General features: G+C 40.5%; 1 protein-coding gene across 1 annotated transcript in view; it reads right to left on the reverse strand.

Annotated features, from left to right (window-relative positions):
* Positions 1-8,547, reverse strand: part of SLC1A1 (solute carrier family 1 member 1) — a 65,595-nt gene extending 57,048 nt beyond the window's left edge. The window contains exon 1 of the mRNA XM_067543056.1: positions 8,448-8,547. Coding sequence (XP_067399157.1) covers positions 8,448-8,538 — 91 coding nt within the window. The 5' untranslated portion in view covers positions 8,539-8,547. The remainder of the gene's footprint in view (positions 1-8,447) is intronic.
* Positions 8,548-18,824: the final 10,277 nt, after the last annotated feature.

Consider the following 18,824-nt stretch of genomic DNA (forward strand, 5'->3'; position numbering starts at 1 on the left):
TTTATGTTTTTATTTAATCTTTAACTTGTGAGCAGAGAAAATGTGATTTGGAAGCTTTTATGAGACAATATGGGTTGGGTTTTCAAAAACGCTCAGTATTGGCCTAACTCTGCTCTCACTAAACTCAATGGGAGTTTTACCATTGGTTTCAAGGGGAGCAGAGTTAGGCCAATGGTTAGCACTTTTGAAAATCCCATGCATCTCCCTGTGCCATTTTTACAGTCAGTTTTCAGAGTACCACTGAACTTTATAGGGGCCAAATGTATGAGGATATTCCAAGCTAACAGTTCCATTTCTGTTAGCTGAAAAGAAGGAGAAAAAAAAGCTATTAGACAAAAGTCTCATCCCTCTTTAAAAATAAAACACTAAAGATTGAGCAGAGATGGGGTGGAAAAGATTTTTCCTAATAAGGGATAGTCCCCATCAAGCAAGACAGCAGTGACTGGGACAAACCCACCATTTTCATATTCAAAAAAAATCTTCTTTAAATAAAGAAAATAAATGACTTAGCTTTAACTTGCTCATGGCTCCACCCTTCCATCAGGTCATGCAATGAGTTTACTCCAGGCATAGGGCATATTCATGGCAGAATGATCCTTTCCCTTGATAGAGTTCTGTGGCCCAAATGTATAAGGCTATTTTTTCATAGTTGACTGCTCCTCATCCTACATAGTGTGGCCTGCCACTAATTCAGCATATATGGACTTCTGGGCTTGCACAACTCATAAAACCATAGATATATTGTACTGCAGCAGGACCTTCAATGATTAAATACATAGCACTCCTATTAAATTTTGAAGAAGAGCTCTGTGCAGCTTGAAAGCTTGTCTCTCTCACCAACAGAAGTTGGTCCAATAAAAGATATTACTTCACACACTTTGTCCCTCTATTAATTTAGTAGCAGTTGTAAGAAAATCTAGTATGTATAATTACGCCTAGAGGCAGAGTCTATTGCTCTTGGCAATGGGATTTTCACACCATGTTTTCTTAACTGAACATGTCCCATGGAAGATTATCAAACTAGTATTTTTACCTCAAAGAAAGGTTATGTTTCTCCTCAAAATCTTAGGTAAACTCTTTTTTCCCCTGCAGCATCTGTTTAACAAGCTTTCTGCCCTTTTAACATACTTTAATTTATTTCTATTTACTACCTCTAATTCCAGCAGCAGGGTGGGAGGATGGGCTTCTGGTTAAGGCATAGGACTGGGACTCAGGAGATTTGGGTTCATTTCCCAGCTCTGCCACAGACTCCCTGTGTGATCTGAAAGTCTGATCTATAGCTCATTGAGGTCAGTGAAAAAACTCCCTTTGACTTCAGTTGGCTCTGGATCAGGTCCTTAATCTGTCCATGCCTCAGTCCCCAATGTGTAATATGGGGATAACAATGTTTCCTTTCTCCCTGCATTTGTCTATCTTGTCTAGGTTGTAAGCTTTTCAGGACTGGAAAGATCTTCTATCATGTGTATGTACAGCACCCAGCACACTGAAACCCTGATTTGCCTGGCAGCTCTGGGCTCTAAAAATAAATAATAAAAACATCTATAACAGTAAAGTTAATATTGCTCTATAAAGAAATAATCAGTAGTTGCACTCATTCTCAAGGGCCTGTTGACACATTATCATCTTAAACTTGAGGTTGAGGGAAGTCTTGCTGATTGGCTGAACACCCCCATCAATTGAAGTGCAGAGGGGTTAATTTTCTTTTTACTGTTAATCCTTCCCAAATCAAGGTGGACATTTTGTGTTTTCTGTCTCATAAATGAGCTGGTGGAGTTACATAGCTACTCTAAAAGTAAACTTCCTCATTGTAACACTTCCTTCCTTTATTGGATACAGTGTTTCTCAACCATTTTGATACCAGGGACTGGCTTGCTGCCTTCTTAAACTGTGTCAGGGAGATCTCTGGGACTGATGCTGGTCCACGGGCCAGTCAGATAAAATATGTATGACTACAAAGAATGACTAACTGGCTAACAGAAAATGGAGGTCTAATAAGTGACACGGAACCACATTCTCTATTTAGTAATCTTATCCTTGAAAGGTGAGGTCTCATCACCATCATTATCCCACACATTATCCCTTGTGTGACTGTCTGTGTCTATTATTAAGGGTATCTGACACTTCCCAAAATAAGACCCTATTTTCAGTTGCTTATAACTTTGCCAAATTGTAACCGTTAGTGTTGCAATTTTCCATGCTTGGTAGCTGAGAATTCACTGCTTCAATGATAATGGGAGCTATGCTTTGAATATGCAAAGTGCTATATAATGCTAAGTACTCTGCACAATTGGGCTCGCAGGTTCTTAAACTGAGCACCCACAATTACTGAATATTTTTACCTTATTTTTACTCTCACCGTGCATCACTTGTCCATCTGTAAAACTGGGATAATACTACCCCTTATATCATTGTGGTGAGAAAATAAATTAATGTTTGTGAAGCATTGAGATAGTACAATGAGTGCCATGGAAAAACCCATATAGAAATTAATAATTTTGCATTCAGAGCAGCATTTGAACACTGCGAAGTAAATAAGCCAAAGGGTCACACATTGTTCAATGAAGAGACAACAAAATATTGACTATCTATTCATTAATGGAGTACCATTCATCCTGTGCACTGAATGAGGCAGAGGCTCTGAGGAAATAATAGTATTTTGTTGTGTAATTAAAGATTGTATTATAAGATATACACAAAAGGAGGCCAAATTAAGGTTGCACAAGCAGCCTTAATTCTAGCACTTCCTAACTTCTGAGTTCTCGATTTTGCAGCCTTAATGTTCTTTTAATGTAGTTTTGTGTGAAATGTATCAGACATAAGTCACTACTATGAAATATAAATTAATCATATTTTAATTTTAGAATAAATAATGGGCAATGGTGAATTTTGGGCCCTGTGATGTAATGCTTCCCATAAAGAGATTGGACAAGCTAAGGTTCTTATCCCATGCTCATTGAAGTCAATGACCAAATTCTCATTAGCTTCATGGTGCAAGATCAGGCCTTGAATGAACTCATGTCTCTGTTGTCTCCAGCATGGAGATGCCTTTCCAGCTACCTGAACCAGGGAGTCACAATTTAGTTTTCTTTGGTTTTTCCTCTGGCAGGATTCCATGGTTCTGGCTATCAAGTGCTTTGCAGAGAAGCATGTCTTCTCTCTGTACTCTTCCCTGCTCCCACGGTGGCTGACTCAATTACCATCTTCCCTTCTCTCCCCATCATTTATATTCCCTCTCATTACACTGACTTCCCCTTCCCCTCCTCTGCTTCCTCTTCCCCGACACCCCTCCACACACTTTTCTGTCTCTTTCCCATTGCTGTGCCTCCCTAGCCACCATGGACAGCTCCTGCTACTTCCCTAAACTGTACCACACCCCATTCCCAGCTCTTTTTTAACCCATGCCATGTGTTTTGGCCTTCTTTTATCATCACCTTTCCTTACATGTGGTAACTGTAAGAAAATGTTAATTCTTTAGTAGTCACCACTGTAATCTTAGTTCTGTTTGGGAAGTCAGAATATTTCGAAGTAACAAGTGTATTTATAAAAATCAAAATTCTGACTTCATACCAGAAGTACATGTATGCTCACTCTGCCAGAGAATAGAAAAATACATATGACTTACCTGACCAGCCACAATTAATCAACACAATTTTCATCTGGACTATTTGAATTTGGAATATAAACTCTAAATGATAATTGCCAAATAAATTTCAATAATAAAAATATAAAGGAAATTTCAGTCAGCTTACAGATATTCCATGAATAGATAAAGAGGCTAAATTAACTCAATAAATTATCAGTGGTGAATTATTAGTTCAGCTTTCCTCTTTGCTATTACTTGTTGTTCTATTTCTCATGCCATCATATCATTCAGATGAGTCAGATAAGTTGGTTCTGTAAATGATGGACTGTTTTTTTGCAGAAGTTCCTGAAGCTGCATGGTATTGGCCTATGGATGAATATATATTTATCTCATAATCATGAACCTTAAACGTTTATCACTGGTTGAGTGACTCTAGAGATAAAGGAATAGTAAAAATAGTAATCCCGTCCGTATCCCATGACATAGTTTGAATTGCACTCTCTCTTTGCAGTAGTCCTCCATGCCCCCTGTACAATCTAGTTGTGTTTCATGAGGAGTGAAATTCAATATTTCATATTTTTATGACAAAAACAGTAAGTAGCATGACTTTTTAAAATGTAAAACACCTTAGGGGTTTGCACAAATGAGTTTTCATGTTACTTTAGTTAGATAAGATGCCTAGAGCTGATCTGGTGCAGAGGGAAACTACTTCACACCCACGAAAGGCCTAGGTGAGGCTTACCTCTGCCCTGGAGCAAGAGGGGATCACAGATTGACTGAACCATGACGCTCAGAGAGACAGTTCAGTTCCTTCTCTGCTCTTGCCCTTTGCTTAGGCTGGATTGTTAAACTGCAAGCCAGTCCAGAAAAAATATTCTTTCTAAATAATCACTTCAGTCTGTTTTTTTAATTCAAAGGGTAATTTTCAAATAAAAACATAACAAAACCCAACCAAAAATGTTCCAAAAAGTTCTTCTGCTTGAAACAGCTGAAAAATTACAACCTGTTGTCCATGTTATTTCACTGAATACACATAGTATTTCTTAGAAGCTAAGAATAAACAGTTCTGAACACAAATCCTTCTTAAAAATTCCTTATTCCTACTCTTCAGTTAATGCAGATAGATGTACACACACACAAAGAGCATGAGGCTGCTAAAATGCTTTCTGCACAAATCTTAAATCACAGATCATATATCTCTTTTCAAATTGTTAAAAAAGAAATTCACAAGTATACAAGATGGGTTCTTAAAAATGTTATTCATGTGAAAAGATGAATAACTCAGGCAGATAATTAAATGTTTCCCATATGACATGGAAAACTATTACAAGTGAGGGGAAGAAAGGTTCAAGATTCTGGTGGGGTTTTCTTGTTTTTGTTTTTAATCTCCAGAGATGAGTGTGATATTGTTCTCTAACTTATCTTTCTTAGTGATGATGGGCAAAAGCTATATCAAACCACCATAATGCTTGAGCATCAGAGCCATCCACCAAATAGGGTTTAACAATTTAAACATTCTTTTGAGTAATTTGCTGTATTCTTCATATCCATCCCTTACCATATATAATTTTCTATAAAAGTCAGATATTTTTTCTATCAAAGTGATCTCTGAATTACATTCTCCTCCCTTTTATAGGATGTTATCCTCCTCCTTCAAACTAACCATCCTTCTAAAGAAAAAACTGAATTGTGTGCTCTAGTATGCAGAAAACCAGTATGTATGCTAATTTAATTAAGCAAGGCTTACAATTCAGAGATGTAGGGAGTTTGGGCATATTGCAAACATTCCCCAGGCTGTAATAAGGAGATGACATTTTATTATGACATGTAATGCAATTGAATTGTTCTCATAAGGATTTCACTGATGTTGTGGTATATAAGTTATACCACCACCAAGAAACATTAAAAATATAGCAGATCTCATGCAGCTTTTTGTAATAGGCAACTTGGTTCCTGAAGATTAAGATTGCTTCATACAAAGCTGATTTACTCTGTTAATATAATGCCATTTTGTAACTGATCAAAAACCATTCTTAGGTTCCAGTTTGTTGATTTTCAAAGGCACAAAGGGCATTTACATGCTCATCTCTTATTGGTAATTTGAAAATCTTCCCCATCATTCTTACATCACTGTACCTCCAGGGCACCCAGTTCAGCTCTTGCACTGTAAAACCCCTCTTGGAGTTAGCAGGTATTTTGGTTACTTGGGGTTGCAGGGCCAGGCCATAAATTTCAGTTCTATATAAATTTGTTGAAGTTAATGTGAAAATGAATATTGTTTGGTAACATTTCTATAATTAGGAAATAACTACTCCAGTTCATGAAAAATATGCCTGATGGCAACAAATGTGTGTGGATAATAATAAATTGTGATGGTATAAGTAGTCCTTCAGGGCCAGATTTTCAAAACGGTTTAGCATCCACTGCAAAGAACTCTTTTAAAAATCTGGGGGTTTTTTTAGGTGCCTAACTGAGCATAGCTATTCTGAAAATCTAGCCCTTAGATGACAACACACACATGCACACATACATGAGGACACACACTAATTTTACCTCCAGATTGCAGTACAGAAGTCACAAAATAACAACAATTACCACTCCTCCAACACACACAGAGACACACACATACTTCCAATAATTTAGTAATTAATCTGAAAGAAAACTGCCAAATGGAAAATGTAAGTAACAAAACAGTGGAAGCAACATATCGATGCAGGAGCAAAAATAGTAAAGGATGTTCTCCTCATCTAAAAAGTTCTAAAATAATAATCAGAATAAAATGGACAGGAGATATGTCAGTGACAAATATTATATTCCATGCAAAAATATCTTTAAATGTGTCATGCATATCTTGAACCACCACCCTTTCTGCCACTCTGGTCACATTCTCGGATTTACAGAAATTCATGCCATTTTTTCCTCGGGGGGAAAAAAGTTGATCCTTCCCTAAAATATTGAAATCCATTTAAAACCACTTTACAGGGAATTAGATGGCACATGGGATTGCTAATAAAAAGCAGAATTTTTGAGCTGCAGGATACTGGTGCAACTAAGCAACAGAAATTACCAAAAATTATCATAAACTAAAGGCTGTTCAGTGGCCTGTGATCTGGATAGACAGAGATGTCCAAATACGAAAAACACCAGCACTGTTTGCATCTTTGTTGACAGCCTCAGCCTACAGGCCAAAGACTGAATGGGCCATTGAGAATAAACAGCCCTCTTAACTTAGAGGAGGTCTCTCTTGTCAGAGTTGAGGCACCCTGACAATTCCATATGCGGAAACTTGAAGTGATAGAGCCTGTGTTGTACGTGTACTGTGGATACACAAATGACATCAATTTTTCTAGGTCTGTCACTAATGAACATTACATTTACATGATATTTTAAAATACCTATTGATACAGCAAATCTGTATTTCTTCATGTAAGATTTTCATGTAAGACTGAAAAAGAAATTTCAAAGGCCTATTATTAATTATATTTTTATTGGTCAAAGTTTGTGGAATAAATATTGGAGGCTGTGATGAAGTAGCAAAGAAGGCATAAAGAGGGGGTAGATAAGTATAGTATCGAATGCTTGGGCTGTCCATTATACACCCCCCCCCCCCCATTTCTAGTTGTGGCTGTAACAGCAGATAGTTTATTTAACTTATGCAAAACTTCTGTTTTTAACAAGCAGAACAGAAAAGTTCAAGCTGTGGTTTTATTTTTATAGAGTAATGATTATATTCTGTCATTAATGTTGAAAAACAGTTTAGCTAATAAGAGGGCCAATATGTAGGAACAGAACAAACGTTTATTTGGTCTAACATCAATTTGTCTCGAATTATTATTAATTATTTTAAGTTTATGACGTTAAAAGGTGTTAATATTTTACGATAAGTGCATTGGCTAGACAAGAGTAATTTTCATTTCTAACAGTCCACCATACAATCTGTCAAGTAAATGAGATGACTGAAATGAATTATTTAGCAAATCCCAGCTGGAGAAACAACTGAAGGTCTTTATTTTATTTGTTTATTTTACAGTGAGACAAGTCGAAAGAAAGCTGCCTAGATGAGTTTGAAGTGTCTGCCCCCAGTAAATAATTACACTGAAACAACTGTTCATCTCCGAAAACTGGGGGGGGGGGGAGGGGAAGGAGAAGGGAAGGGGAGAAGGGAACATTATCCCTGATATATGCCAGGAAGGAGAATTAAAGCACGAGAGTGTCGGTGCCAGACATTCTGGGAGGACATTTAGGGCCTCGATCTCCCATTCCTCGGGTACCCAAAGCTTTGATGCACAAGAAATGCAGGATCGGGCCCCTTGGTAGGCAGCGATAGAAATGAATCCCTATCATTTCCAGCATGCCAGCACTAGGCGCTGGACCTCACACGCACATGGTGTGAATGTAAAAATACGGTAATCGGATTGCTGGGCTACGAGATCGCCACATTCCGCATCACCACGAACGTGCCCCTGGCCTGGCTGACCGATGATGCTATTTAACCTGCAGCTGTTTCCACGGAGACATGCTCCAGAAAGGTACGCGCGCGGCGGGGGGGGGGGGGGAAGGAATCGGACTGTAAATCCCCCAGAGCCGCGTGGATGGGCCCCCCGCCGCCCCGCCTTTGGTGGCCGCAGTGAGGCAGGCGAGGAACAGAGGGAGAGGTGGGGCTGGGGTCCCTGCCCTGGGGAGGGGAGGGAAGGGGGAGGCGGGGAAATCACCCAGCTGCCTCCCCGCCTGGCTAGAAGCAGCATCTTTCCGGCGCAGCAACCGCCCCGGGCGGATCATGCCGCAGTTCCCCCAGGCCAGCCACGGCTGCCCCGCGCCCGGCCCCAGAAGCGCAGCGCCGCGCGGGCCGCGCAGCGCCACTCACCCAGCAGCACGGCGCAGATCGTGCTGAGCAGCAGCCAGTTGTTCCTCAGGAAGCGCTGGCAGTCGCAGCCCTTCCTGCCCTGCCTCGCCATCCCGGCGGCGGCGGCGGCTGTCCTGTGCGAGCGGCTGCCTGCGCGGTACCTCCTCCTGCGGCCGGCGCTGCTGCTGCCGCTCCTCCACTGGCTGGCTGCTGCGCTCTGCGGCGGCTCCCAGGCGGGGGAGGAGGGAGCGTGGGGGCGGGAGCAGGAGACAGACACACCTGGCCGCGCCACACAGCCGCGTGCTGTGGCAGAGGGGCGAGCGGGAAGGCTGGGCCGCGGAGTCTCTCCTCCCTAGCTCTGACAGAGCCCCGGCCTCCTCTCACAGCTCCTTGCAAAGCAGCGCCACTGGCCATCTCGCCAAGGGACAACTGGGGCAGCTGAGTGGTAGGGTCACCCAGCGAAAGGGCACGGGGCCAGTGACAGCCCAGCTTCCTACGGGTCTGCGCCCGCTGTAACTGATACCGACGGGCAGGAGAAGTTGGGGGGCCTCAGTGATGATGTCTTTGGGGCCCCATCCCCCACAACCTCTCCTCTCCTCACAAATCTCTCCACCCCCACCCCTTCACAAACCCCTTCCGCTGCTATCCTGTACACAGGCAGCGGCTTTCTTGGGAGGAAAAATAGGGGCATGTCTTAAAGGGCATGTCAGTGAGCTGGACTAGGGGAACATAGTAAATATTTTCCTAAAGCTGGCTTGTACCTTCTAGGGGTATATCTACACTGCAATTAGACACTGGAGCTGCCCCATGCCAGCTGACTGGAACTCCGCTAAGCCACTGTTTAACTGCAGTGTAGACATTCAGGAGCACGGCTCTAGGATCCAACCTCAACCATAACCTCTAAAGTGCAATTAAAGCATAGCAAGGCCAGTGCAACCCCTAGACAAACTCGCCAGAGCACCAAATTTGGGGCTGGCAAAAAACTGAATGAACTAATCTTGCAACTACATAAGTAAGCAAACAGTGGGAATGAAAGGTCAATGAGAATATACAATCAGTATCATGCAAAAACTAGAGTCCTGTAGCATCTGAAAGACTAACAAATTTCTGCGGGCATAAGCTTTCGTGGGCTGCAACCCACTTCCTCAGATGCATGAAGTGGAAATCACAGATAGAAGGTGTGTATATACACATCCAAGGGAGGAAACAACAATGGGGAGGGTAGGTGTAAACAAAGTCCATTCAGTTAGAGTAGATGAGGCCTATTCACAACCATTGATTAGAAGGTGAGAATGTGTGAACAGTGACAATTACATCTTGTAATGAGAGAACCATTCCAAGTCCCTATTCAGACCCAGGTTGATTGTCAAGTTTGCATATGAGTTCCAACTCTGCAGTTTCTCTCTGACGTGTTTTTTTGTAGAAGTATGGCAACTTTCAAGTCAGCTACAGAGTGCCCTGGGAGATTGAAGTGCTCTCCGACTGGTTTATGGATGTTACCATTTTTTATGTCTGATTTGTGTCCATTTATTCTTTTGTGTAGTGACAGTCCAATTTGGCCAATGTACATGGCAGAGGGGCATTGCTGGCACATGATGGCATATATTACATTAGTAAATGTACAGGTAAATGAGCTCCTGATGGTGGCTGATGTGATTAGGACCTATGATGGTGTAACTAGAGTCGATGTGTGGGCAGAGTTGGCAATGGGGTTTGTTGCAGGGATAGGTTCCTGGGTTAGTGTTCTTGTTGCTGTTGAGTATTTGCTTCAGGTTGGGGGGCTGCCTGTAAGCAAGGATAGGCCTGCTTCCCACAGCTTGAGCAAATGAGGGATCATCTGCTAGGATAGGCTGTAGATCCTTAATGATGTGTTGGAGAGATTTTACCTGGGGGCTGTAGGTGATGGCCAGTGGTGTTCTGTTGTTGTTTTTTGTTGGGTCTGTCCTGTAGTAGGTGACTTCTGGGTACCCATTTGGCTCTGTCAATTTGTTTCTTCACCTCTCCAGGTGGGTATTGTAGTTTTAAGAATGTTTTATGGAGATCCTGTAGGTGTTTGTCTCTGTCTGAGGGATTGGAGCAAATCTGGTTGTATCTTAGGGCTTGGCTGTAGACAATGGATCATGTAATGTGTCCAGGGTGGAAGCTGGAGGCATGAAGGTATGTATTGCGGTCAGCTGGTTTTCGGTATAGGGTGGTATTAATGTGACCATCCTTTATTTGTATTGTAGTGTCCAGGAAGTGGATTTCTTGTGTGGACTGTTGCAGTATCAGAATATTCTCATTTTCATGTAAAATATTCTGTGTTGTAAGCATGATTACTTCATATACTATATGATCACATGCCTGGGGAAGCTATAGGGAGGCTTTCTCTAACATATAGTTGTAAGGTTATTGGTTCTGGCTTAGTTTTCCAATTTTGTTTAAGTCAGCTGGCAAATATAGGAAAGACAATGGCTGCTACCATCAATCTGAATCTTCTAATGATTAAATTGTAGTGGTGCAGAATGTGAGGCGGCAAATTACTATTCTTTAATTTGCTTAAATTAAAATTGTATTGAATAGATCCATGTACCTCTTATTTACCGTCATCATAGGATGCTGCTTCTGCTTCATTCTGCTAGTTTTCTGTCTATCAAATTTAATCAAGCCCTGATAGAACCCTGCTATCCTAAGACAGTAGACTTTTTTGTCTTCATCAAACATACTTCATTGTGGCCATGAATTTAAGAACACACAGTGGATAATTTATTGCATTCATACAAAATTAAGGAATCATTAAAAAGAGACTTATCCAGCTGAAATAGAAGTGTTTTAAACTTTCTAATGAACAGGCTTTTAAAATTTGGTTTTATTATTATAGAATGACAGAGACTGACTCTGATCTTAGGTGTAGATTGAAGTTGGCTGTTTTTGTCTGAGGAACTAGAAAAGAATCTGTAATAACAATATCCCACTAAAATGAAAAGAATTAAAGGTACTCCAAGCTCATAGATCACTCCTGAGAAACTGAAATTTAAAAAAAATGAACACAGCTATGGAAAATGAACAGACACCCCAATACTTAGGATGGTTATCAACCATGTAGTTAATATACCCAATGAGCAGACTTGATGAGCGAAACAAAAGGCTGCTTTTTATTTAAACAAGACATTTTGACTTTTGTGTGACACTCAGACATTCTGGAAAAACTATTAAGTGTTGCTTGGAAGACTGATGAAATTTTCAGTATGTTTAACATATAGAGACAACAGGGAAATTGTAGACCTCTTTAATAGTTATTTCATGCAAGTCTGTCTTTTGGAATTAATGTTCATACCTATAAAGATATCTGCATGTACTACACTGACCAGGTTTTGGGGGCAATCCGTACCAGTGAGGGGTTGTGGCACCACTTGCCCTGCAACTGTAGGTGCTTTACAATGCTTTGCTGCTGTAGCTCCCAGCCTGGGATGCTCACAACTAGCCTACAAGCATGCAGGTCACACACTGATGTCTGTGTACTAAACAGTCCAGGTTCATCAGCTCTGAGCTCAGCAGCCTGTTTACAGTCCTATAGCTCCACTCTGGTTTCCATCAACTTTGGTTACAATCAGCAAGATGACCCGCACACACACCCAGTCCTGAATTTTCCCAAAACCATGTGCATTAGAATGGCCATCCCGCTCCTGGGCAGTTCAGAGAAATAATGGTAGTTTTTTCCTCTAAAGACACAAAACACATCACAACTTCCTTCTCTTCAAACACCCATTCCCTTCAAACACAGAACTAAAATAAAGTAAAAATAAAACAAATGTATTTACAATAGGCCATAGGTTAAGTGATGCCAAATAAAAGGAATAAAGTTAGAAAGGGTTACAAGCAAATAAATGTGAAAACACATCTAGCAAAGTACAGGCCTTGTTCAAGGTGGCGTCTCACCTATATTCAGTTTCCAGAGATTTCAAACCCCAACTCGGTTGAAGGACCTATCATTTCAGCTTGCAAGAGTTCTGTTTCCTTATGTCTGTCTAGTGATGGATGCCAAGGATGGCTTCTGTCTTTTCTTTAATTTTCCAAATTTCAAAGATTTTGTTGAAAGAGGCAGGATGACCTCACGTTATTTTTCCCTTGTTGTGGTCTTCCCATCCCCTTGCTGATTTCTATGTAAATTGGGCTTCCATTGTTTGTGGTCACATCTTGTGTCACACTATCTGAAGTGGCTCACCACTGTGAGTGCCAACTTCAGGGCAGACTGCCAAGAAACAGGGCATGAACCCCAAACTGGTTGTGTGTTCTATACTTAGATTTCACCAACCAAGTAACAAGTGTGAATTCTGCAGGTACTGTAACAATCTTAATAGGGAGCCACAGACAGTCTCCTTGGGTACTTTGACATGTCTTCTCACCCAGGCAAGCCTGCCTCTGTGATAGATGATCCCTTACACCAAAAATCACAGTAATATTCAGGTTACTGCCAGTCCCAAAGGACCAGTCACTTACCCCCGGTCAGTTGTACTCAGATCTCAAACCAAAGACAATGTTTGCAGCCAATCCTGTAATAAGCTAACTAAAGGTTTATTAACTAGGATAAAGAAATGAGGTGTTGACAAGGTTAAACAGGTAAACACACACACACACAAATGAGTAGAGCCCTGCGTAGATACAAATATGTGGATCCTCATCTGATCCACATCCCCAGGCTTCTCCCCACGCCATTCCCCACTAGAAGTTGGGGAAGCTACCAGTTGCTAATATCCTACATGAACCATTGACAGAAAGATTTAATCTGCCTTTTTATTCAGGGATAGTCCATTAAATTGGAAGGTTGAATCAATTATTCTTATCATGAAGCCTGGCAACCTCTAGGAAATTTCAAATTATTGGTAATTTCACTTCTGTCTAATATAATCTTCAGAAAAAATAATTTAATAAAATTATGGCATTTGCAAATTCTCAAAGCATTTCCAGTTGTCATAGTTTGGCATTAGGCCAGCTTGCTGCATTGGCTACTCTTATCACTAAAGTGACAGATGATATTTTTTGGCTATGGAGAAGCGTAAATGATTGAAAGCTGCAATCTCTTGTAGAGTTACCCAAAAATGAGCCTGTTAAACACAATATTGTAATCTAAAAAATTACAGAAATTAGCTTTCAACAAAATAACAGTGGAGCATTTGCAGGATCCTTCTGTGTATTTCATCTACATTCTCTTTAATTTTATAAGAGTGTCTATGTATTTTCCTGTTGCTGCTTCTAAATTCACATGGAGTTCTTTATTCAGTTTTTCTGTGATTCTTTTTGGTACTTATATCCTGTAGTAAGATCCCCTGTACCCACCTCTCCTCCAGTTTGCATAGATTCTTCTGCTGTTTTAGCAAAGACCCTCCAGACCCTTATGAGCTCAATAGCCCTTCTCTGTATCTTTCACAACTGAGTTTGTTCAGAATAGGTTGGCTGATCAGCATATGGGTCAACATAAATGAAAACAGCAGGATTTGGCTTACAATTAGCAATGAAAGGGTAAATAATATTTTTATAAAAGTGCATGCCAAATTAACAAGACTATGATAAAAACATGATGGGCCAAAGGTGGTTATTAACTATTTGCTGTCAAACTGGGAGGGTATATCTAATAGAGTCCCACAGGGGTTTGTCCTGGATCTGGTACTATTAAATATTTTCATTAATGATTTGGATAACAGAGTGGAGAGTTTGCTTATAAGATCTGTGGACATGCCAAGATGAGGGAGTTGCAAGCACTCTGAAGGACAGAATTAGAATTCAAAACACCATTGGCAAATTAGAGAATTGGTCTGAAATCAACAAGATGAAATTCAATAAAGTGCAAAGTAGTATACTTAAACAAGAAAAAAATCAAACAGCTACAAAATGGGGAATAACTGGCTAGGTAGTAGTACTGGTGAAAAGAATCTGGGGGTTATAGTGTATCACAATTTGAATATGAGTCAATGTGATATAATTGTGAAAAAGGCAAATATCAATCTGGGATGTATTAACAGGAGTGTCGTATGTAAGACATTGGAGGTAATTATCCTGCTCTACTTAGTATTGGTGAGAACTCAGCTGGAGCACTGTTTAGTTCTGGGCACCACACTTTAGGAAAGATAGACAAATTGGAGAGAGTCCCCAGGACAGCAACAAAAATGATAAAAGGTTTAGAAAACCTGATCTGTGAAGAAAGGTTAAAAAAACCCAAAACTCAGAATGTTTAGTCTTGAGTACAGAAGACTGAGGGAGAATTTGATAACAGTCTTCAAATATGTTAAGGCCTGTTACAAAGAGGACGGTGCTCAATTGTTGTCCATGTGCGTTGAAGGTAGGATAAGAAGTAATGGCTTTAATCTGCAGCAAGTGAAATTCAGTTTAGATATTACAAAAATCTTTCCAACTATAAGGGTAGTTAAACTCTAGAATAGGTGTCATAGGGAGGTTGCAGAATCCCCATCATTGGAGGTTTTAAGAAGAGGTTGAATAAACACCTGTCAGAGATGGCCTAGTTATACTTGGTCCTGCCTGAGTGCAGGGAATGCTCTTCCAGCTCAGATCAAGTGTTGTTTAATAGTAGCAATGGTGTGCAAGCTCCAGGAACAAATAGAAAAGTTTGGTCATGCTTATGCTTGTACTGAATTTTTTCCTTCTGGGAAACTGAGAAATAATGTCTTAAGCAAATATTGTTTTGTTCATGGAATAACAAATTGTTCCACTAAAATGATGTTATGTTGCCATATCAGGCTGGCATTTGTTCCTTTCCATAATGTGAAATGTATATTAACAATACACAGTAATGATAAATGAAGAGTAAAGGACAGTATAATATTTTATTGCCACTTCCGCACATCTGCAGAATGACTCATATAATATTGATGTGTCACATGTAGCTACTTTAATATAATTATATAATTGCTGATTTTTTCAGGCAATGGGCTCTTTGCCACTCTTTACAAATAGCATAGAGTGAACTGGAGGGCTGTGCTCACCCACATGCCATTTGAAGGTTTATTTTAATGAAGACAATGTAATGAAGCAGAATACTTTCCATGTAGAAGATAATGATAGCAAAATGACAAAAGAGTTTTAAAGCTTAAATCACTCATTAACACATAGAAATGGATGAGTGGGTGAACATTAATCTGCATTGTGTTGAGCAAGTTTGAGAAAGCAGGTTAACTCACTCGCAAAAGATCTAGAGGCCAAAATGGGGGAAGCTTTCAACAATTCTGGACTGTGAAGCATACTAAAAAGAATTACAGCCATGTGGCCAAACTTTTCAGTTTATTTTCAGCGCTCAGAACTGGCCAGTGCCTATAAAATCCATCCTGGCCATAGCTAAGCAGTGACATTGTCATCAACTTTCATGATTTTATCATGAGTCTTGCAATATTTGGTATTTTTCTTAAAGCCTGAGCTCTTGGAGTTTCATGAACACATGAGAATCTCAGTTTCCATTTAAAAAAAAAAAAAAGAAAAAGTTTAGCCCTTATGGCTGTGGAGAAAAGCTTAAAAATGTAACCCCAGTGCACCTTAAAGGCTCAAAAACCAAATAAACTTAAAACATAGTGGGTTTTAGAAATTTCATGATTTTTAAGCTAGCCTTGTTTTTCTTTAGGGATTGACTCATGGTTTTCTTAACATTTGGGTTGGCAGTATTATAACAAACATCTAGAGAATTACAGTCCTCACAGAGAGAGCTTCTTTTGTAGTTTGTAAGTTCTTCGGGGCAGGGCCCCTCTCTTTGTTTTGTGTTTGTATATTGACTAACACAATGGTGTCCTAGGCCATAACTGGGACTCCAAGGCATTACCACAATGTAGATAAATAAGGGGAAATAAATTTGCAGTGATGTTGATGTGCAAAATGACTAGTTTTGAATCGTGTCTGCAGTGAGGATGAGAAGTTGATTAAAAAAAAATCACGCAACTCCATATTGTTTTGTGGTTGGTAGTGCCTTGCAATTCTCTGGAATACTAACAGCTTAATCATGCAGGAGATGTGAACATAACACTTCCACTTTTTTCCCCTGACAAAGGGGTGAGTATCTTAAATAGGTGACAGTCTCTGGCAGAGGTTGCAGGCTGCAGCATTGGCAAAAGATGTGTAACTTGCCTTGCTACCAAGAAGTAAAGGACTGTACAGATAACTGCTGACTAACAGGAGAGATGGGGAAGTCCGCAAATAAAGATGGGGTGGGAGAAGAGAAATGGAGAGCAAGAGAAGAAAAATGATGCTGAACTGATTTGGGAAAGGTCCAGGTTTTCAGCTTGTGCTGCTAAACACATTTTAATTCATCACAGATTTTTCTGGTGAATGTCTACAAGGACATGTATTTGAAATGGCTCATTCTCAACTGACAGAAGTTGATGAAATTTGGGAAATAGTAGCACTAGTCATATAATTAGGTTTGACAAAGCTTGCTGCATACAGAATGCTGCCCGTGGCAGTGAAGACCGAAAGGGTTTATGAAATTTATGATTAGCATGTATACGATACAGTAAGTGACTAGAAGAGGAGGTTTTGAATCATAAACTTGCTTAACTACTTTTCAAAGAGATTGCAAAATGTGATATGTCCAAAAAGGATGCATTAGACCAGTGGTTTCAGTCTGTGGTACACGAACCCATGGGGGTCTGCAGACTGTGTCTAAGGGGTCAGTGAAAGGTTGTCATTACCATAGAACAGTGGTTTTCAACCTGTGGTCTGTGGACCCCCATGGGTCTGCACACTATGTTTAAGATTTCCAAAGGGTCTGCACCTCCATTCAAAATTTTTTAGTGGTCCACAAATGAAAAAAGGTTGTAACCACTGAGTTAGACAATTAAAAAAATTAAAACCTTACCCGGCAGTTCAGGTCCGAGAGGAACTATTGATAGTCTCCTTCCCTAATGGAGCTCTGCACAAACAAAATTAAAAGGCTCGTTTGCTACTGGAGGGAAATGTGATAGGTAAAAGAAATCCAAATCAGATCCTGATATTTCCTCATGGAAAACACTTATTACCAGTGTTACCATTTTTAGATGATGTTTAGGCCAATATACAATAGATGTTACATTTGTGCACCATAGACCACATTGCTTCCCTCTTCTATTGTGAGTGGAGATGAATCAAACACGGCAGAAAAAAGTTAAGGGTGCTGAAGAGGCGTAGAAATAGCTCTGCAAAATTCTCTTCTTTCTCCGCTCATAGAAAAGCCATTGCATTCACTTGGTGAGGTTAGGAGTCCATGTTAATGGATGCAGGAGGGGGTGTGCCAGGTATACCAGGCCTGTCTCTATGGCATTGTCCCCCAATCCCAGGAGGGTTTGCCCATGGAAGATAATGTTGACAGACAGCACTTTGTGCTGTATATTCCTCTCCGTGCTTTGAAATTGCTCTTAAGAATGGATTTCTGGGAGACAGTCAGCAGCTGGGAGTCTGTAGCAGCATGGCTGATGCTATAGGGAACAGTATGGATCCTGAGTACACTAGGGCTGCACTGGGCCTCTATGCAACTGCCTCTGCTTTCCACTGGAGTCCTGAGAACTGTGGGATTTCTCCAGAGATCTCAGGACATCCATTAATTTGCTGGGTCTTGCCCCTGCCTAACTGCATTATGCCAATGGAATGCTCTGGAAGAAACTCTGCAAGTTGAAATTCTGTGATTTTCATGACTGCTACACAGGTGTTTCCCCCACACAGATTTAGCTTTGTCTGAAAGCGCTAATGTGGACAGAGATTAGAGAGAAAACTGGTCGTCAGTACTGGAGATGGCACAACCTTAGCAGGTGGAAAATATTTACGAGCAGTCCATTGCCCATGTTTTACAGAGTAAGAATCTCCACGTGGATGATACTGGAACAAATCACAGATACATGAGTTGGCTGTGTGAAGGAATGCTCCATAGGCAGGGGATACCCCTACATGACTTAAGAGGAGAGAACATACAGTCCATGTCAAATTCCATCCAGAGATGAAAACTTACAAGTGAAAATAGCAGGTTTGTGCTTAGAGGGATCATCCTTAGTGCTGAGAAGCAGAGGCTGCTGAATCTGAAAGGATTTCTGGCATTTGGAAAGCTTCCTGTGATAGGGAGATGAGCTAACAACGAGGCTTGGAATGCACCCTGGCAGCCTGAACATAAGGATTGGTTCCTACCGACCAGAAGCAAAGGGCCAGATTCCCAGCTAGTGCAAACTAGTGTAGCTTCACTATCTTGGGAGATAAAGACTGACCCAGCTGAGGCATGGTCTCAATGCATTTGCTCCACAGGGCACCTACTGGGGTTAAGGGAAGGTACAGAAATAAATGTATTGCAATACAATGTAGCATGGTGAATGCTCAGCCAGTGTGGTAAGTAAATCTTACATATAGCTGTTACTTGTATAACTTCCATTAATATATAGTCATAGAATCATAGAATCATAG

The sequence above is a fragment of the Emydura macquarii genome, unplaced genomic scaffold, assembly GCF_026122565.2.
Source record: "Emydura macquarii macquarii isolate MOO-44397 ecotype Brisbane River unplaced genomic scaffold, CSIRO-AGI_Emac_v2 contig_767, whole genome shotgun sequence".
In the NCBI taxonomy this organism is placed as follows: Eukaryota; Metazoa; Chordata; order Testudines; family Chelidae; genus Emydura; species Emydura macquarii.